The following is a 22,617-nucleotide window of genomic DNA, read 5'->3' on the forward strand; positions in this document are numbered from 1 at the left end:
GTAGAGTACAGTAAAGTACAGTAAGGTACAGTAAAGTACAATAAAGTACAATAAAGTACAGTAAAGTACAGTAGAGTACAGTAAAGTACAGTATAGTAAGGTACAGTACGGTACAGTAGAGTACAGTATAGTATAGTACAGTAAGGTACAGTACAGTAAGGTACAGTAGAGTACAGTAAAGTACAGTACAGTAAGGTACAGTACAGTAAGGTACAGTAGAGTACAGTAAAGTACAGTAAGGTACAGTACAGTAGAGTACAGTAAAGTACAGTAAGTTACAGTAGAGTACAGTAAAGTACAGTAAGGTACAGTAAAGTACAAAACAATACAGTAAGGTACAGTAGAGTACAGTAAAGTACAGTAGAGTACAGTAAAGTACAATAAAGTACAGTAAAGTAGAATAAAGTACAGTAAGGTACAGTGGAGTACAGTAAAGTACAGTAGAGTACAGTAAAGTACAGTAAAGTACAGTATAGTAAGGTACAGTAGAGTACAGTACAGTAAGGTACAGTACGGTACAGTAGAGTACAGTATAGTACAGTAAGGTACAGTACAGTACAGTAAGGTACAGTAGAGTACAGTAAAGTACAGTACAGTAAGGTACAGTAGAGTACAGTAAAGTACAGTAAGTTACAGTACAGTACAGTACAGTACAGTACAGTAAGGTGCAGTACAGTATAGTAAGGTACAGTACAATACTGTAGGGTACTGTACCTTACAGTACCTTAAAGTATCCTATTTGTTGGGTTGGAATCGAGCCCACACTGTTTCGAAGGAACAGTATTTCTAGTTATAAAACATTCCCCCCAAAAGCTAAGATTTTCATGAATAAAATAAATTCAACGATTTCTCTAAGTAATTTCATTCATAAATAAAAGAAAAATCTAAGAAATTCCATAAATTGTAAGTAGTGAAAATAGCCGATCTACAAGCTCACAGGGGAGACCCGGGACAAAAGAAAAATGTGAAAAACCACCCACTGCACTCAACTCCTGGGGTGGTTTCCTCCAGAAAGTTTCAATAAATATTGCCAAAAATAGGATCACCGCAATTACCCTGAACAGCAGAAGGGCTTTTAAGCCGTGACATCATTTTGTAGGCAGAGGAGAATCTGCCCCCAGAGCATTTTCTGTCCCTCGCTATTTCAAAAAACAACGACTAAAGAATAACGACTAAAGTATAATTCTAACACTTTCCTTTCAACAACAAAGAGAAGAAAAATGTGTAAATAGTAAAAATAGTAAAAAGATTCACGGAAACTGGGGGCAGAAATTCTCCTCTGCCTACAAAATGATGTCATACTTAACAGCCCCAAGATCTGATACGATGCCGCACCACAATTTACAAGGTAAATATTGCAATGTAGGCTACACCATGTTTACCTTACTTACTTTACATTGTTGAATTGAGCAACTGATTATATATAGGTCTCAAGTAAACCTTTCAACCCTGTGACCCGGTGACATACTAGCATCATGTCCATGTCAGAATTCAATTAACACAGGTCAAAATAGCACTGTCAGGGATCCCTGTGTAGATTAGTACCAGCAAAGAAACTGAGTTCAATACGAATGGCGACGCGACATGACATTGCCGTGCAGGCAAGTTTGAGAACCCCTGTGTTTAGAGAAAGAACCCATGTGTTCCCACGTGCTCAACCAAGAGAGAATCCCTTTGGCTCTGTTGCAATGTGCTGGGTTTGTCTGATTGATGCCCATGTAGACAAACACGTTTTGGGAAAATAACATAGGCCCATCTATGCCCTGTAGCTATATCTGTGCATTGTTTTCCTCTGTACCGAATGTGCTGTCCAGAGTATGTTTAATGGGCTCAGCTATTATTATGACTGTTATTTGGTCCTCCTTGGCCAATTAGATTCACACGTGTACCGTACATCAGAGCCTATAGATGTCAATGCTTGTTTGTCTTCAACAGGATGTTCACACCAGAGCTGAGCTAGCTGCTAATGAGCTTGATTGATCTATATGTGAACCCATCTTGGTTGCTTATAGGAGGGCCTGAGGAATAACGTAAAGCGGAGACAGCCTGTCAGCCTGACTGTGTCCAATAACTGGATTACTGTCAGAAAAAGCCCACCGCTGTGCAATAATTAGAATTCTGAACACAAGAATAATTAGCATTTTAATACAATCAATTATATTTCTGGAGTTATCTTTCTTTTTAAAGGGATAAAACAGAGGGGAATGTCTATTTCTGTGCCATTGAAGGCTCCTGAAACAAGTCAAATCAAAGGCAAATAGATTTGCTATGTCGGTCTCATATGGGGATATGATTACACACACAGAGAGAGAGAGAGAGAGAGAGAGAGAGAGAGAGAGAGGTGGAAACAAAGATGCACTTTTCAACTCCCAAATGTACCACGACAGAGACACATATTTCCCTCAGATTACAATTAACATTCAAAAATAATTTGAAACCGTATAACAAAATCTCCCATGTCTGCAGGGTGAAGTAGGCTCCAGCAATGAGCTGTTGTGACAGGAGAACAACGTCCAATGGAACACAACCATGAGGACTGCCAGTCATAGTCTATTCACCAGTTGCACTGTAGTGATCTCAGTAAAAACCTACTGTTGATATAGAGCAAATATACCTTTATTTTAAGATGTTCCGTTTTACTTTATTTCGTTTATTTACTTAGGCCTACCAGACAGACAGCCAGAGAGATAGACAGACATAAGAGGAACAGTGAAAATAGCAGATTTGAAATATTGGATCCATTCCACACGCTCACAATGAAGTAAGCGGTGAAACTGGCTTGGGATGGGCGAACAAATAAACAGGGTCATGTTGACTCGGTCTATAGTCTGAACACTGTCCAGGGTTTCTCAAAGTGGATGCCGTGATGCAAGTCCAAGGGTGTTGGAGAGTACTTTGATCATATTTGACTTTGTATATGGCCCGGAGTTGCACTATATAGTTGGTGCATTCATTTTCAGTCTACACACCTGTCTCTTGACCAAAAATAGCAGATCTACAAGCTCATAACGCGTCACAACATGACGTGCGTTGTGACCTTGTAGATCGTCTATTTTTGGCAAATTTTCTCCCCAGAATAGGGATGCTGGGGTTCAAGTGCTTAAATGTCAAGTATAACGTTATTTTCAATACGTCCCAACGGAAACCGACATCCTCGAACGTTTTCCTCATGACAGGCTGTATTTTAGGGGGGAAGATTTACATATTTACATACCGTAATTAATAGGACATGAATCAGTGTTTCTCAAATGGGGGTACGTGTACCCCTAGGGGGGTATGCGAGGAAAACTAGAAAATGTATTTTACTGTTATGGTTAATGATAAAACATTGACAGAGTTTGTGTGAACCTGGTCATTTGTACATTTCTTAGCCAAATAATCAATAACTTGACTAGTTGTAACAGTTAGTTATTGAATAGAAAGCAACGTTTATTTGCCATTATGGCGTTTTATTTTGAACGTATTGGCATTGGAACTGGACTTGTCAATGTTGGTGTAGTCAGGGGAAGGGGGTACTTGTCTTTGAAAATCAGTTAAGTCCACTGACAAATGTAAAGTGCTGTAAAGTAGCCTACTAATGTCATTCAGGGGTGCCGTGGACAAAAAAAAGTGAGAACCACCCACTGCACTACCCCAAACCCTGAACAGCAGAACCACATAGAATAGCCCAGAGCCTTGTATTCAGAGAGTCGCATCACTCCTGTCCACTTCATGGGGCCAGGTCTTCTACATACACATCTATTGGCCTATAAGTGACAAAGCGTGAACCGGAAGTTTACAGAATGCATTGAAGTCTATGAGGGGAAAGTGACATTTCGAGTTACATGAACCACATGACCGATGCCGTTTCTGACCCCGCGTTGGCAGAACTCTCTGTACAAGGCTCTGGAATTGCCAAGGTGCCTTGATCCGATACGACGCCGCACCACAATTGACATGGTAAATATTGCAATGCCTAATATTGCAATGTAGGCTACACCATGTTTACTTTACTTACTTCAAATTGTTGAATTGAGCAACTGATTATATAAGTCTCAAGTGAACCTTTCAACCCTGTGACATACTAGTGTCATGTCCAGGGGGGTGTAGGCTACTTGTACACCAAGCTGCCTTGAAACAGGAGATAGGCTCCTCCTGCCCTGCCCTATGGGCCTTGTGGATCTGCAAGGCTTACTACAAATCTTTCAACACAATTACAAATAAACAGTGGTGGAAAAAGTACTTGTTTTACTAAGTAAAAGTATCAATACTGCAATATAGAAATACTCTGTTATTACAAGTGAATGTCTGGAATTCAAAATGTAGTCAACTTGAGTAAAAGTAATAAAGTATTGTCATCAAAACATACTTAAAGGAGTAGTTCACCCCCAAAATGACTTTTTTTTCCTATTGATTAGTCACGCCATGGAGACTAAAGTTCAATAATATTTTTTGTTTTTTGTCGCATTCCTAAGACAAAAACTTGATTCGAGTAAATTTACCCCCATTGATTCCGGATGGGGACCCGTTTCGAAACGGGTCCCCATCTGGAACGAATGGGGGTAAATTTATTGTTATCACATTTTTGTCTTAGGAATGTGACAAAAAACTAAAAATATTATTGAACTCTAGTCTCCATGGTGTGACTAATCAATAGAAAAAAAGTCATTTTGGGGGTGAACTACTCCTTTAAAGTAAAAAAAAAATAATCTGAAAATAGCAGATCTACAAGCTCACAAGGTGTTGCATCGCGACGCGTTGCGAGCTTGTAGATCGTCAATTTTCAAATAGCCCAAGTATAAAATAGGGCTAAAGTGGTTAAGATGTTTTATAATATAATTAATCTACAAAGTAACTAGTAACTAAATACAGTAAATGTAGTGGAGTAAAAGTATAATATTAGGATCTGAGATGTAGTGGAGTAAAACTTAAGTAAAAGTATTGGAAATCGGAAACACTCAAGTAAAGTACAAATACGTCAAAATTGTACTTAAGTACAGTACTTAAGTAAATGTAATTAGTTACTTTACACCACTGCAAATAAACACCAAGAAAGACATTGGCAACTATGAGCTCCATCAGGAAAAGGCCATTTATTATTCATAAAGCTATATAAATCTCTTTTCTAAACAAGTGATAGCAAAAGAATCTCAGCCCTTCCTTGATCCGATTGGCGACATGCTTGTGAGTTGTGAGGGTGACAGTAACATGTTGATGAGCTTGCTTCACAGTACGCAATACGCATTATCATTTGGAAGGGGGAAGAAAATACAAAAATAAAGTCAGTGGCCATATCCCAAACGTAGAAATTGTAACAACAGCATTTGAGCTCCCAACGGGAGCCCTAGAAAGGCAGCAGTCAGTAGTATAGACAGACGTTTTGGTCCTTGGAAGAAAGGGGAAAAAAGCAGTGCAAAAGTAGGCGACAGTTACAGCTACAGTTCCTTGTTTTGACACTTCCTCGGTCGCTGCCATTGCTCCAGATTGCCACGTTGCTTTGTGGCGTTGCTTGTTTCCATTTCCAATAAGGCAGATAGTTGTCATCAGAGAGCAGGCATCCAGAGTGAGACACACAACAAGCATATGATGTGTTACTGTGTTCCACACCACCGCCACTGACAGCAGAAGGAATGATCAGACAGAGCCTTTATTAGCTAAAACTGTCCTTGTCGTCTCCGTGCGTACCAGCCCAGGCCGACGCACACGCCCACCACCGACACGACGGTCCCCAGCAGCAGCGCCACGGCGTCGCCCGCGTCCCATGCCTCCGCGGGGGGGATCAGACAGAGGAATGTCACGGCTGCTGCAGCCACGTTTGAGAGTTCAAGTTTGGGTGCCATGGTGTGTTGTTACCTTCCTACACGAGGCTCTTTGGTGATCGTTTGGGGAAGCGAAAGGCGCGCCTGCGTCAAAGAACTAAGTCAGACGATAGCAACAGAGTGTGAGCTATGCGTGGAGCCGGCTTCCTGGTTCCCTCAGCCAATGGCGTTGTAGCTTTATTCTAACGACTGCCCCCCTCTCTCTCTCTCCTGCTTTGTTGTCCAGCTTCCCCAGGCAGCATAACTAAAAAAACTAAAAGCAAACCTAGCCCAGCCTTACCCTTCTATTGTAAATAGCTTATATATATATATATATATATATATATATATATATATATATATATATATATATATATATATATATATATATATATATATATATATACTATCTACTGCATAGTACTGTTCTTCTATCCGTCTGTCATTCAATGTTATGAGATGCTTAAGTGGTTTCCTGTATAAATAAGCCAAGGGCTTTCTAGGATCTCCTTTTAGTTGACCTTGTACCAGTGAACTGTACCGTCATGTAACTACCTTTTTCTATGCAAACTTCTAATAAAGTCTTCAATCAATCAAAAACTCAGCAGCTCTCATAGGCAGCATAAAGTGGAGCCCATAAGCCGCTTTTGCGCTAGTCAAAAGTTTTTCATGAATGCTCTGGTTTTGCTGGGGAAACGGGACGACAGGGGCATTTCTGCCTAATAGACCCCATGTACAGTCATATGGGATCAATATAAGTAGGAAAATGATCCTAGATGTTATTATTACTTGTGCCAGCAGAGCGCACAAGTACTAAGTTCGGTGCTGTCTGTTACCGGTTGTCTGTTTCCGTCCGTCTGTTTCCGGGCCAACAGTACAAAGGCAGGGCCTTGAGCCAATGAGGGAGAAGCGTTCTCGGTGACGTCACCACCAACAAGTGCGACCTGATGTAAATAACAAATCTCAAGTTGGCACCTCGACAGAGTGCCAACTTGCCCGCCCACATACATACAGACAGCACTTGCACGCTCTGCTGGTGCACAAGTAGGCCATATATGGCCACGAGTGCACAAAGCGCAAGTTGGCACCTCGACAGAGGGCAGCCTAGTTTAGTCTGGAGTTGTCCTTTGATCTGTATGCATATTGATTTGTCAGAGATGGTATTGGATATCGTAATGTGACAATCATCCAAATGAGTACCGGTAATTTCTTTTTGGACTTGTTTACTTCGTCATAGATTAGGCAATGTACTGCCTATTTTATCCCAGTGAGGTTTATTCTTAGACTGCGTTTTAGGGACCCTCATTTGATTCGCTTTTCATCCCCGGGACCCCAATCTAAGAAAAATGTGTATTTGTTGGACATGGTTTGGTCTGATATGGTCTGTTATTTGGATCCAGAATGTCTTAACTACTGCCATATTGTTATAGTTGTTACTGTGGTTACAAATGACAACCCCACTGTCCTTGAATGAACTTTGTTTTCCTCATCTATAGTGCCACTGCAGCTATGCAATTTTGTCTAGTAAGCCATGTTCCAGCCAAGTAGCCTACTTTGGAGTGATCAAATATAAATGACATCTGAGTATCGTGACTAATAATTGAAGCCGAGGCCGAATTGGGCCGAATCGCATGGATGAGCCCTGACAGCACATGGTTGGTGCTACAGACTCCAAATTTCGCACGCAGATAGCTCAGACCTTTGCCTACGTTCTTAGCTAGGCCTCGACCCGACCCGAATATGCGGTTTTCCGGAACCAACGCTAAAGGTTCGGAATCTCCATATGCGGAGTCCTGACTACTAATTGAAGTCAATGGACGCCGAATCCGAATGGCCCGAATCGCATGGATGAGCCCTGACAGCACATGGTTGGTGCTACAGACTCCAAATTTCACACACAGATAGCTCAGACCTTTGCCTACGTTCTTAGCTAGGCCTCGACCCGACCCGATACACAGTTTTTCGGATCCGGCACGAAAGATTTGGAATCTCCGTATGCGGAGATGACTGACATCGGGCTGTTCCGGAGCAAGCGCTGACTCATTGTGACATCACTTCATAAAAGGCTCTGACATCACATACGCTAGATGAGTCAACTAAAAATCTCTCTGAGTGTGGCATAAACTAAAGTCTTTCTTCCTCTCACTTCGAGGTGAGCAAAGTTCTGGGTGCTCTTCAGAGCGGTTGGGTTCAGGGGAATTAGCGGGCTGTGCCTTTAAGAGAACCAGGTGAATAATGTGGATAAGCCCGGGCAGTTCCCTCTCACGCTAAACTAATTGAAGCCGAGGCCGAATTGGACCAAATCGCATGGATGAGCCCTGACAGCACATGGTTGGTTCTACAGACTCCAAATTTCACACGCAGATAGCTCAGACCTTTGCCTACGTTCTTAGCTAGGCCTCGACCCGACCCGATCTGCGCTTTTCCGGAACCAACACGAAAGGTTCGGAATCTCCATAGGCGGAGTCCTGACTACTAAATTGAAGCCAATGGACGCCGAATCCGAATTGGCCCGAATCGCATGGATGAGCCCTGACAGCACATGGTTGGTGCTACAGACTCCAAATTTCGCACACAGACAGCTCAGACCTTTGCCTACGTTCTTAGCTAGGCCTGGACCCGACCCGATACACAGTTTTTCGGATCCGGCACGAAAGGTTTGGAATCTCCGTATGCGGAGATGACTGACATCGGGCTGTTCCGGAGCAAGCGCTGACTCATTGTGACATCACTTTATAAAAGGCTCTGACATCACATACGCTAGATGACTCAACAAAAAATCTCTCTGAGTGTGGCATAAACTAAAGTCTTTCTTTCTCACTTCGAGGTGAGCAAAGTTCAGGGTGCTCTTCAGAGCGGTTGGGTTCAGGGGAATTAGCGGGCTGTGCCTTTAAGAGAACCAGGTGAATAATGTGGATAAGCCCGGGCAGTTCCCTCTCACGCTAAACTTAAATAATAAAGGGGAATAAGGAGCCCAGGGGCTAGGGAACTCCGGGGCGCTCTGTAAGTAAAGTAAGGGGTGAGTTACGAAGGCTCTCACTTGCTCTCACGTCATACGGGCAGTTGACAGGTTGCGTATGGTTACGTATTGAATGTTGAAACCCATATATGGAGACACCTGACACATCTCATTAAGTCTTCGGAATCTCCTTATGCGGAGCTGATTGTTGACATCAGGCTGTTCCGGAGGAAATCGGCGCAAGCGCTGACTCATTGTGACATCACTTCATAAACGGCTCTGACATCACATACACCACATGAGTCAATGGGCATAAATTGACACAGGCAAACAGATGGTCAAAACGGGTCCTATGACAACAGGTATAATGGGGTTTGCATTAAAGGGGGAACCGGCACTGTCTGCAACACAGTCGGAGGCACAGACAGATACAGAGATCTCCATAATGGGCATAAAGGGACATAGACAAACAGATACAGAGATCTCCATATGGGCATAAAATGGATGCAGACAGACAGATACAGATATCTCCATATATGAGTATAAATGGACACAGGCAAACAGATGGTCAATACGGGTCCTACAGATAACTCCATATATGGGCATAAATGGACACAGGCAAACAGATGGTCAAAACGGGTCCTACAGAGATCTCCATTTATGGGCATAAAATGGACGTAGACAGACAGGTATCTCCATATATGGGCATAAATGGACACACGCAAACAGATGGTCAAAATGGATCCTATGACAACAGGTATAATGGGGTTTGCATTAAAGGGCGGGGCATTCATTCCCTATTTACATTGTTCCCGAGTTGGCCAGGGCGCCGACTAGACGCTCGGCCGCCCATCTCCATATATGGGCATAGAATGGACGTGGACAGACAGATATCTCCATATATGGGCATAAATGGACACACGCAAACAGATGATCAAAACAGATCCTATGACAACAGGTATAATGGGGTTTGCATTAAAGGGCGGGGCATTCATTCCCTATTTACACTAGACGCTCGGCCGCCCATCTCCATATATGGGCATAAAATGGACGCAGACAGACAGATATCTCCATATATGGGCATAAATAGACACACGCAAACAGATTGTCAAAACAGATCCTATGACAACAGGTATAATGGGGTTTGCATTAAAGGGCGGGGCATTCATTCCCTATTTACATTGTTCCCGAGTTGGCCAGGGCGCCGACTAGACGCTCGGCCGCCCGAAGGGCGTTCGGGCGGCCGAGCTTCTAGTTATTATTATTATTAGGCTATTATCATCGTTATTATTTACCAGTAAGACTCCCTAATCGGGAGATAAGCGACCGTCACGTCGCATACACAAAATTTAGAAGGCAATCGTAGCCAATCAGGAGGGAATATGGGAAATGTGACAGTTCCATGTTGATGACATGACTTTAGAGATACTGTGTACCGCTTTGTGTGATTTTAGGGCAAAATCTGTAGGAGCAGTGTCCAGAAATGTGTTTAGCAAAAATCGGCCTGATGGTGGCGCTAGAAGAGGGCCATGTGAGAAATCAGGGCTGGAGGTTGTGATTTGCCATTCAAGGGGTGTGTGCAAAGTTTGGCATCGATAGGGCCAACGGTGGCAGAGATAAGAGTAGGGGCAAGAGTGTGACGTGACATGGCGGACAGACGGACAGACAGCTGAGCCGGTGGAGCTTTTCATAGTAGAACTTGCGACCTGACAGTCGCAATGAAATGAATGAATACAAATAAATAATAATAACTTTGTATATCCTGATAATAACATTGTTTGTTGAGCTATTTCATATTTTAATTGCGACCGTAAGGTCGCAGTTACTGTCAAAACCTCGACCAGCTGTCCGTCAGTCAGTCAGTCAGTCTGTCAGTCAGTCAGTCTGTCACACGTCACACTTTTGCCCTGCTCATATCTCCGCAACCGTTGCCCCGATCCATGCCAAATCAATTCTCACATAGCCCTCTTCTAGCGCCACCATGAGGCCGATTCTTGCAAAACACATTTTTGGACACTGCACCTACAATTTTTGCCCTAAAATCACGCAAATCGCTACACAGTATGTCTACACTCATGTCATCAACATGGATCTGTCCCATATAGCGCCACCATCAGGCAGATTTTTTAAAACACATTTTTGGACACTGCTCCTACAAATTTTGCCCTAAAATCACGCAAATCGTTACACACTTGCTCTACACTCTTGTCATCAACATGGATCTGTCCCATTTAGCGCCACCTTCAGGCCGATTTTTTAAAACACATTTTTGGACACTGCTCCTACAGATGTTGCCCTAAAATCACGCAAATCGGTACACAGTATGTCTACACTCATCTCATCACCATGGATCTGTCCCATATAGCGCCACCATCAGGCCGATTTTTTCAAACACATTTTTGGACACAGCTCCTACACATTTTGGCCTAAAATCACACTGTGACCTGATGGTCGCTTATCTCCCGATTAGGGAGTCTTACTGGTCATTAGTATATGTTTTGTTTTTTGTCTTCCCCCAAATACTGAGACCTCGTTTTTGAGCAAACACATTTCAGTTCTGCCTCAAAGTCTGGATTATCCTGGCTGAAAGGGGAAGACGGAGAAGGAGATCAGCCGGAGAATCGGAGCAGCAGGAAACGCCTCGGTATACTCCCTGAGGGAGTGGAGGAAGTTGCTCGGGATAAGGAAATCTGGAAGTCTCCGTTGGAACCGTTACCCCCGCGACCCGATTCCGGATAAGCGGTTGAAGATGGATGGATGGATGGATGGGATAAAGAGTGTTACACTAACAATGAATTTAACTGTGTGCACATCTGCTATTCGAAAACAGCATCAATAATATAACGTACCGTAGCACTCAGTTGAAACACATAAAGCACATATAACTAACACGTTCTGTGTGCATGTGTGTGCCGGCAGTACGTGTGCGTGTGTACATGCGTGCATCATATCATGGCATGCATGCGTGCACTTGTGTGTCTGCATGAATTAATGACATAAACGAGGGAATCACTTGTAATGCCCCCTCGTCATAACGTCACATCTCCCCATACGTAGTTCAGGAATCAAATGCCATGAATTTATCATGCTGCTGCAGGCTGCATGAACAACGGCTGAACAAAGTGCTTGTCAATTATGCATATAATACATGCACAGTCATTTTACCTCCTGGTGAACCTTTACCTGAGTCAACCCTCCTTCTCATAAACCACTTAGCCCATGCATTGCCATCTTGTTATCAGTGGTGGAAAGTAAAGTACATTTACTCAAGTACTGTACCTATACTGTATAAGGGTGCCCTCACACCAAAATACCTATGAGAGTGGAATCCGCGTTCCGCCAATGCAATTCAATGAGAGTGAAGCGGTTTCATGCCAGCAGTGGATTTCTGCAAAAAACGCTCCCTATTGAAATGCATTGGTGGAACGCAGATTCCACTCTCACAGGTATTTTGGTGTGTGGGCACCCTAAGTACAATTTTGAGGATCCAAATACTGTACTTTTACTCCACTACATTTATTTGAAAACTTCAGTTACTACATTACTTTGTAGATTTTGATTATTATTACAAAACATACATTAACCACTTCAGCCCTATTATACATTACAGCCGTTTGAAAATAGCTGATCTACAAGCTCACAATGCCTCTCGATGCGATGCAACGTGAGCTTGTAGATCTCTGCTATTTTCAAAAGATCTTTGAACATTTTATCCATTTGAAAACAAAATGGGACTCTGCATAATGAGTACTTTCTACTTTTGGTACTTCAAGTATGTTACTATTGATACCAATACTTTTGTACTTTTACTTAAATTCCAGACTAACACAGACTAGTATTTCTACATTGCAGACACTTGTACCTAAAAAAATGTGAGTACTTTTCCCACCACTCCTCTGTAAACCACTTGGCCATATCTTGCTATAATGAAAAAGATATGTGGGCCCCATGCAGGTTATCAAGCAAGGCCAGATATAGGCTAAACTGTGAAATATGATATGTAGGGCTGTCACAATTATTACATTATCAGCTAATCGCAATTATATGACATAATTTCCAAAAAATCATATATATTTTTTAAAGTCAGAAATAGTAGAAATAGCCGATCTACAAGCTCACAACGCGTCGCAATATTTCCACTATCAATGTTCTTTTTTAAGAAGTTGTCAAATATGTCTGTCATTCTTTGTATATTTAGGTTATGTGTCATATCTACCATGTGCAACTTCAAAGCCTACAAGCCAAACAGAAATGTAACTGTCAACGACAAAAACACAATTAAATCGTTAATCGACAATTAATCGTCATGTAAAATGTCATATGGTGACAGCAGCCCTAATGATATGGCCTAATAGAGTCTGGTTTGAGTCCCTGTAGATTTAAATATAATGTTCTCGGCTCAGCAGACAGAGGGCCCTGGGGTCTGGGTACTAAAGTATAATCTGATTTTCAGTAGGAATTGAAGTTTAAAAAATCATTTTAAATGAACCAATATTAGATTTTTTGGGGGGGCTAGAAAATCAGGCGATTGAAGCAAAAATGATTTTTTTTAAACTTCAATTCCTACTGAAAATCAGATTATACTTTAGGGGTCTTCAACAGGGGGTCCGGGACCCATAGGGGGTCCTCAGAGTTACTACAGGGGGTCCTCCAAATCTTTGTCTTCTTTTTTTTATATTAACCACTTGAACCCTAGTGTCTTTATTCTGAGAACTTTAGCCAAAAATAGCCTATCTACAAGCTCACAACGCCTCGCGCCGCGAGGCGTTGTGTGCTTGTAGATCGGCTATTTTTGGCAAAGAGTTTGGTGTAGAGGGGAAAGAGCAGACTAAGTACAGAGTGTAAGATCAAGTTTAGTAAGCCTTACTAAAGACTTAAATATCTGAAAACACAAATTGACATGAATCCAAAATACACTGATGACTGTGCTGTCAAACGATGAAACAATGAATCTATGAAAAGGTTGTGGGGGTCCCTGCTTCCTCTCTCTCTCTCTCTCTCTCTCTCTCTCAGTCTCAACTATAGGGGGTCCCGGCCTGAAAACGTTGAAGACCCCTGCTTTAGTAGCCTACCCAGACCGCCCTGCATGGTGGAACTGGAACCAGATGCCTCTTGCAGCAGTATAGCACACTTAAACCATGATGAGGTAGTGACCACGGCTGGACTGTGTTCTGCGACGCACCACGCCAGAGACGTCCAACCAGATGCACTGTGCTGACTATATGAGTGATGGAGGGAGGGGAATGGTACTGCCCCCCCCCCCCCCCCCCCCCCAGCAGATGTTACACAGAGAGAGAGAGAGAGAGAGAGAGAGAGAGAGAGAGAGAGAGAGAGAGAGAGACGGGGCCGCGCTGCTGCAACAAGACACAAGACGCGTCTTGGATCACAAACAGGGGGATGCAGCGCGCATGCTCCGTCCGCCGCTCCGTTTACTGTATATTCACAGAGGAGGAGGAGGGGAGAGAGAAAAAAAAGAAAGGGAGGGCAGGCAACAAAAAACAGGCTTTTTAATCAGCAAGCAAACCGACTCCTGCAATGTAAATAAATAACCTCCAGGGAAACGTTATAAGAGGACGGATTATCAATCAACAGGTAGGATTTCTTTTTTGATTGATCTTTCGTGTCATTTTGTTCTCTCCGGTCCCTTTTCTGGCTCCGATTCTTGTCAATTCATAGAGATTATTCTAGATATGGAACATTCATAGGCTACAATGTATCCGCGCGTCCATTAAATGGACGTGCGGATAGAATTGTAGCCTATGAATGCTTCACCCGACAGCCTTATGATCGGATACACTGACTGTAGCCTACATATGGATGCTTCATCCTGACAGTGTATGATCGGAGATGCGACGACAGTAAACGTTTGATCGAGAAGGCTAATAATCTCTTCGATGTTGCAATTGTTGTGCCAACATAGCCAGCTATGTAGACTACTCGTCTGATCATTTTGATGATGCGTAAAATCGCGAGTATTAGAGTCCAACAACGTCAGTAGCCTATTTACAATTGATATCGACAAACAATAGCAGCCTGTTTAATATTCAAAATAGCCTAAATCATGTTGAATATAACGTTCCGGTATCACGACCAGGCACGAACGTCGCGGGTTGTCTTCATAACCTATTTTGATATTATTTAATAGGCCTAGATCTATCCTATTTTGATTGTGAACGTAATCATCATATAGGCTATGTGGCTTATACCTAAATATGTCAAACATGAAACACACTCTCTCAGTTTTATGTATTTGTTTTATTAGCCTATGTTTGTAAGCTACATAGCTATAAAAGCCTACAGTTTGTCTTAGTTCATCAAATGGATAGCCTAAGATCGAGACTCTCTTAACGAACAGACGCCAAACACCGCCCAGTAATAACCATTGTGGCTTATTAAAACGAGGTGTAAAGCCAGGGAGAAACATGGTCGAATGTATTCGTCGATTGTTCGACAATGCATGAAGGCAGGGGCGAGTTATATTCTCGCCATCACTCGGTCTCATCCAGCCTTCATCCGTCCTGCAGGGTGGAGGCTGTGATGATAAGACCTTTTCTTCCCCTTCTTTTCTTCCTTGAGAGGAAGAAGAAAAAGGAGAAAAGCATATAGCTGCATTTCTCTTAATGTTGGAGAAATGTTCTATTTTTTATGTTTTCCTCCATAGCACCCAAACCTTTTGTTTATACCCCCGCCTCCCACCCACCCTCCTCTCTCGGCAGACACGGGTCGTGATGCGTCGTCTGTTAACCAAGGCTCAGCGATCATGGCTGCTTTATTATGATGGTGCTTTTGTTCAGTCGATTCTGAAGAGGTGTATAGCCCGCGTAGGCCTACTGTAGCTATTAATAATGATGTAGTCTCATCGAGATCTAGATATCTTCGTTGCTTTTCTGACTGTCGGTCTCTCTCCAGACAAAGTATTCAAGCGAGGAGTGCTGGCTGGCTGCATGTCATGTATAGAGGCGATGAGCAAAGTGAATATATATATTTTTAAATGGCAAGGAAATGGATAGCCTACACCGTTGCCTAGATGTACAGATTAAGCCAGCGTAGTTAAAAATGCAAGTGGATTTAATATGTGACTGAATGAATCCTGACAAATGGCTAATATTTTTCAGGGGTTTCTGTTTTTTTTTCTTTTCTTTTTTTTTTTTTTTTAGGCGTGATGAGACAAAGGAACAAAGTATGCCTTAGAAGAGAGGCTGCCTAGATGCCTGGAGACCCCCTCAAAGCACAGCGCCAAATGGATCTATCGGCAACCCCCCGCCGCCTCTAGACCATGATACTTGGCTGAAGCTATTCCGCTGTCTTTATGATCCCTCCTCCATCTATGGCGAACTACAGCCATGCAGGGGACCACAACACCATCTTGCAGAATGTCTCTCCTCTCGCCACCTTCCTCAAACTGACCTCCCTGGGCTTCATCATCGGCGTCGGCGTGGTCGGCAACCTCCTGATCTCCATCCTGCTGGTCAAAGACAAGAGCCTGCACCGCGCGCCCTACTACTTCCTGCTGGACCTGTGCGCCTCGGACATCCTGCGCTCGGCCATCTGCTTCCCGTTCGTCTTCACCTCCGTCAAGAATGGCTCCGCCTGGACGTACGGCTCGCTCACCTGCAAAGTGATCGCCTTCCTGGGCGTGCTCGCGTGTTTCCACGCGGCGTTCATGCTGTTCTGCGTGAGCGTCACGCGCTACCTGGCCATCGCGCACCACCGCTTCTACACCAAGCGGCTGACCCTCTGGACGTGCCTGGCCGTGGTGTGCATGGTGTGGACGCTGTCGGTGGCCATGGCCTTTCCGCCGGTCCTGGACGTGGGCACGTACTCGTTCATCCGCGAGGAGGACCAGTGCACGTTCCAGCACCGCTCCTTCCGCGCCAACGACTCGCTGGGCTTCATGCTGCTGCTGGCGCTCATCCTGCTGGCCACGCAGCTGGTCTACCTCAAGCTCATCTTCTTCGTGCACGACCGGCGGAAGATGAAGCCCGTGCAGTTTGTGCCGGCCGTCAGCCAGAACTGGACCTTCCACGGGCCCGGTGCCAGCGGCCAGGCGGCCGCCAACTGGCTGGCCGGCTTCGGCCGAGGCCCCACCCCGCCCACTCTGCTCGGGATCCGGCAGAACGGCGCCGCGGCGGGCCGCGGCAGGCGTCTGCTGGTGCTGGACGAGTTCAAGACAGAGAAGAGGATTAGCCGGATGTTCTACGTCATGACGTTTTTCTTCCTGGCTCTGTGGGGGCCGTACCTGGTGGCCTGCTACTGGCGGGTGTTCGCCAGGGGGTCCCCGGGGGTCCCCGGGGGCTACCTGACGGCGGCCGTGTGGATGAGTTTCGCCCAGGCCGGGGTCAACCCTTTCATCTGCATCTTCTCCAACCGGGAGCTGCGGCGCTGCTTCAGCACCACGCTCCTCTACTGCAGAAAATCCAGGTTACCAAGGGAACCTTACTGCGTTATATGAAGGCTTTTTGCTGTCGGTTGATGTTGTTTTTCCTTTCTCTCTATCTCTATTTTCTCTGACTGATCTAGATCTGGGCTTGATCCCACTGTACAGTTCTCTCTCTCTCTCTCTCTCTCTCTCTCTCTCTCTCTCTCTCTCTCTCTCTCTCTCTCTCTCTCTCCCCCTCCCTTTCTTCCTTTCCTTCTCAATTCTCTTCATCCTTGGGTTTTCTCCTGCAGACCCCCAAACCTCCACGGCATTTTTTTTCCCTTCTTCCCTTGTTTAGTTTCCGTGGCGGAAGTTGGGACTGTCAATCACGAGGCTGTCGACGTGGTTGCATTGTCAAACCTTTGGAGGTTGGGAGGGAATGGAATACGCAGGAGATCTGGATAACAACCCCCCCCCCCCCCTCCCCCCCTCCTCCTCCTCCCTCGCGTGTTTATGTTCTCGTAAACAAATGCCGCGGAAGGCTGCGATGATACAGAGAGCAAAAAAAAAAAAAGAAGGCAGTGGGAAAAAAAGATTGTTGACAAAAACAGTGAAAACAAAACGACTGAATCCCCCCCCCTTCCCCCTCCCCCCTTCCCCTGCTTTGGATATTTTCAAGATGCGCGATCCTCTGACGTATAAAAAAAATCCTGAAAATACGAAAAGAAAAATGGAAAAACGAATGAACTCGAAACAAACTATTTGATTACCTCTCAAGGAATCACTTGGAGCTGTTTTACATTTTTAAGAGTTGCACTAAAAAGAAGATGTAAAGATGCTTTTTTTTCTCCGTTTTTTGGTCAGCGAGTGCCATTTTGCATCACAAGGACAACTTATTCATTTTCTTCCCCAAATGAAACGATGAATGCTTTAATTTGCAACAGACCTCACAATCGCTGTAATTAAAAAGCAAAAACTTGGTGACTGTTGGAATACACCATCCCAAGAGGATAAATATGGTGGTTTTAATGTAAGTGATATTTCTTTTCTTCATTTTCTGGGCGGGGCTTAACGATGATGAAGGGCGGGTGGGGAGGGGGCAGGGGGTGGTGCTTTCCTGATGTGTGATTCTGAAGTCGCAACCTTAAAAACTAGAAATGATTTCTCGTAGTTTTCTGATCAGTACCATCCCTATAGTGTCTGACATTGTTATTTTCTTATCACTTTTTGCTAAGAAAAAAAAAGAAAAAAAGTGGACAAAAATGTTTTGGATTCGAGGGGGGGGCGGGGGGGGGGGGGGGAACGTGGGAAAGAGAAGCGTTGCTTTTGAGAAAGACCTTTGTGCTTAAAAAGAAGGGGTAAAAACAGGACAATGAGAAAATAGATCAACGGTCTCACCATGTCCAGTTGTCCATGTACCTGAACACGCTGACGTATAGTTCCAGTTACTGCTGAAGCCACTCCGGGTGTTTTTTGCCTTAATGGTTATGATATTGTCACGTTTCCTCTTGGTTGTTGGGTTATTTAATTCATTTCTTTACTCCATTCACTCGCGAAGAGGTCCTTTTCTATAGACGCAGAAGGGGGAGTTCCTTATGTTTTACATCCAACATGTAATGCATGTCCATAAAAAATTCAAAAAAAAGAAAGAAGGAAGGAAAATACAAAAGAACAAAAAAATAAAATAAATTAAAAAAAGAAAATAAGCCAGTCCACTCCCATGAACGTTGAGCATCACAGGCCATACACTGAGCAGCCCATTTTGTATTCTGCAAAGGTTTGCTACACCCCACAGCGTGCTCAGAGCACAGGGAGTGTGCGTGTATGCATGCGTGTGTGCGTGTGTGCGCGTGCGCGTGTGTGTGTGTGTGTGTGCGTGCGTGTGCGTGTGTGTATGCGAGCGTGTGTGCGTATATGCGTGTGTGCATGCGTGTGTGGGTGGAGAGATGAGCGTGCGTGCGTGCATGCATGTGTGTGGGTCAGTGGGAGCGTGTGCGTGCGTGCGTGCGTGCGTGCGTGCGTGCGTGCGTGCGTGTGTGTGTGTGTGTACATGTATGAATCAGACAACTGTCATTTCAAGACCAGAGCCTTAGTATGAAATCTTGCACAATTTGTAAAAAATATAAAAGGTTGTAAAAAAACAACAACAATAATAATAATGAAGAGACATTTAAGGCACAGCGTCTTGTTTCTACTCTCCCAACATTTGCTCTGTACTGATTGTTTTCAAGAAGTTACTTTTTTTTCCTCCTGTGGCCATTTTAATATTTATTATTATTATTATTATTATTATTATGTATTATTTTTGTATATTATCGATAGATTGTGTGTAAGTATGTGAGTCTTTCATTTTGAAGTCCCGAATGTGAGTACAGTTTCAGTTAGGATTGCATTTGCTGAAAGTGAATTGTGTAATCTGTTGCTTCAATTTTTTTGAAAAATAAAAATTTTCCATTTTGCAAAATTGTTCATTCAATCTCATTGGCAGATCGAGGGCCCTACTCCTACCTTATGTTCACGCTCACAGATGTCACATGTCTCAGTGTGCTTGTTGACAGTAGCCGGAAATAGTCAATCTGCAAGCTAACAAGGCGTTGCAGTGCGTCACCTTGTGAGCTTGTAGATCAGCTATTTTCGTTTGTAAACATGGAACCGGGCGTAACAGTAGTAATGTGGCAATTTGTGTTTCAGCCTGATTTCACAGCAAAGATATATTAGTTAACAACATACCCTTTTCCGTGCGATATTGTGTGAATCGAAAGTGGAGCATGTGGACTTAAACTGGCAGCGTTTTGACTTTAAACTAACCTTAACCAAACTAACAGTGCCTAACCTAAAGTTGTTGACCCCAAAAAACCCTGCGCCTAGCCTCTATCAAAAGTGACAACAAATTCATATTGAAAAACTGGGTTGACATGGTCTGCATTGTGATTCGATGTTTCAAGGCTAGTGCCAATTATTGTTGAAATGTTTTGCAACTGATTCTATGAACTTGTGGGGACTGTACTTTTCGTATGATATATGAACCGTAATGAAAATATGTATTTGGTATTTTTAAAATGGTGAATGACCGAGTGGTGCCTGATGACCCCGCAAGATAAGCGCAAAGCTGTTGTTTTTATTTTCCTTATTACAAATCAAGAGCTTTGCATTCATACAGTATGCATACTGTAGCTCAGTGGTTCTCAAAGTGGATTTCAGGGACTCTCTCCCTTTATGGGGGTCTAAATTGAGCCTTACAAGTCTGTAACTTTGACAGTGTACAAATGGAACCAAATGGACCTGTTGGGGGCCATTTGGTTCCATTTGTACACTGTCAAAGTTAAGGGGAGACCTTCAAATGTCAAAGTTTGAGAACCACTGCTGTAGCTGACTTGTCTTTACCTGAATTCAAGGTGTTTGATTTCAAAATGCCATAGTGTACATACCTCTATCAGTAAAAACAAACAAAAACTACGACTTGTATGTTCCATAAAAAGCGATCAAATTTCTTATTATGCAGTGGATGACACAGCAGTTGAAATGTAACATTTTCACAACGACAGCATTGTTTTATGAGCCATCTTCCAAGGTGCACATCTCATTTTGGAACACAATTCACCAATTGACTTGAAATTTAATTTCAAGTCATTTGGGCCATGGGAACAGGTTGTCGATACAGATGCTAAAACATACATAGGGCTTAAGAAGCCTGTGCCTGAACCTGAAGTTTCACTGTGATTACTTAATGTATTGTATTTGTTTATGGTTGCTGGGAAATCATAATCATAACATTTATGGTATACAAATACCCCTTGACATTATTTATCTGATGTGCTACCTTTTAAATGTTTGCTTGTTGTGGGTCGTTTTCCCTGAAATGAGAGACAAGAGTTTGTCCATCGCTTCAGTAGCAATGTCTCTGTGGTACCGTGTACACCTCCGAATACTTTCATTTAACAAAATGACACAATGGCAGATTTTAACAGCTTCCTGGGAATTCATTTGCTTTTTTGCTTTTCTTTTCATAATGGAAAGCTCAAGAAAGACGTTTTAAATTTTGAGGTTCATGATGCATTGTCAAACAGTGCTGTGACTGTAGGTGCTACATCACAGACTGATGTCTTGGTTCTTGCCCTGAGACAAACTTGTTCATGCTTACAACCGACTGGATGAGTGATTAGATAACTATAACGACCATACGACTGCCATATGTTTACTTATGCTGCATTCACACTGAGAAAAGCCAAGCTAATGGTTTGCTTGGTAAATCAATGTAATCTCAATGGAAACCAGCTTTTAAAATGTCCAAGCTTTGTTCTGAGCATCTCGGCATTAAAAGCTGGTTTATTAAATCTAATACACTCATTATATAAATTGTATTAGCTGCAGCTATGTTTCTTACATAGCTGCAGCCTACCATGCTTTTGCCTTTCTGTTGTTTTTGAGCGAAGCAAACCGCTCCTTACATTTCACTTGTGTGTATTCTATTAACGCGTTACACTTAAAGTAACTGACGCCACAAACAGAACGGCCATACAAGGAGATACAGTATACACGTGTGTCGTGTTTGCGTCACTCACTTCGCACTGGTGTGATTTTTTTAACCTGCAGGCCACGGGAAAACAAATGGCAAAATCGTCCCAGGGTTTAATGCTCCTCTAAGGTTTTCTTTTCTGACATATGGCTGTATCGGAATGCAGCCCTGAGAGAGTACTGTACAATGGGTCAATGCAAAACTGACGCTATATTATTATGTACAATTTAGTCAAATGATGTACAACATATTTGTTTTAACGCTCTCGTATAACTTGTTTTACAGTTTCCTATCCCTCCCGCCAGCCACCCTGAAAAGAAAAAGAAAAATAATAATAATTTAATTAAAAATAATAATGACCTTAGCCTAGTTGCCTGAAAACACAGAATATGCTGGTGGAATCACCGGCTAAATTGCACACTGCGCTATGGGTGCCAACGATGAGAGATACATATTAAGAAAGCCATTTTCATTATGAGGTTGGCAATTACTGCTTTGTTTTGAACATTGATCATTTCAATTTGGGCCCAGAGGGGGCTAAACCAGACAGTACCTACACAGGAAAATCCTCAGTTTAACTGAAATGTTTGTAACTTGTAGTGTACTCACAAGCGTAATTTGTATAGGGTTGATGGGTTTAATAAACCCAAGGGCCCCCCTATTGGTGACAGTAGGGGGACAGTAATTCATAGGCTATTATATCGCCGTTGTCGGGTGAAAACCTTGTATGTCCAAAACCGTTCATTTTTCATTTTTCATTTTAAAAATGATTTAAACTAGTGAAAACAGCCGATCTACAAGCACACAACGCCTCGCACCGCGATGCGTTGTGTGCTTGTAGATCTGCTGTTTTCACTACTTTGGTGCGACGGCCTTGTCTGATGAAGCAGGGCTTTGCTTTGCGAAAGAAAGTACAAATTTGAAACTTGGAGGTACGAGGTTTACACCCAACAACGCCGATATGTATTTAGCCATTTCCAATATAAATGTATTAGGGGTCTCTAAT

At 43.2% G+C, this 22,617-nt stretch overlaps 1 protein-coding gene across 1 annotated transcript; it reads left to right on the forward strand.

Annotated features, from left to right (window-relative positions):
- Positions 1-16,045: 16,045 nt before the first annotated feature.
- Positions 16,046-17,188, forward strand: gpr85 (G protein-coupled receptor 85; the record flags this gene model as incomplete). The annotated part of the gene is made up of 1 exon (XM_080753943.1): positions 16,046-17,188. The coding sequence occupies one exon, from the start codon at positions 16,046-16,048 to the stop codon at positions 17,186-17,188; it is 1,143 nt and encodes a 380-aa protein (XP_080610069.1).
- Between the last annotated feature and the right edge of the window lie 5,429 nt (positions 17,189-22,617).

Source organism: Nannobrachium achirus, assembly GCF_963921795.1.
Source record: "Nannobrachium achirus genome assembly, chromosome: 23".
NCBI lineage: Eukaryota > Metazoa > Chordata > Actinopteri > Myctophiformes > Myctophidae > Nannobrachium > Nannobrachium achirus.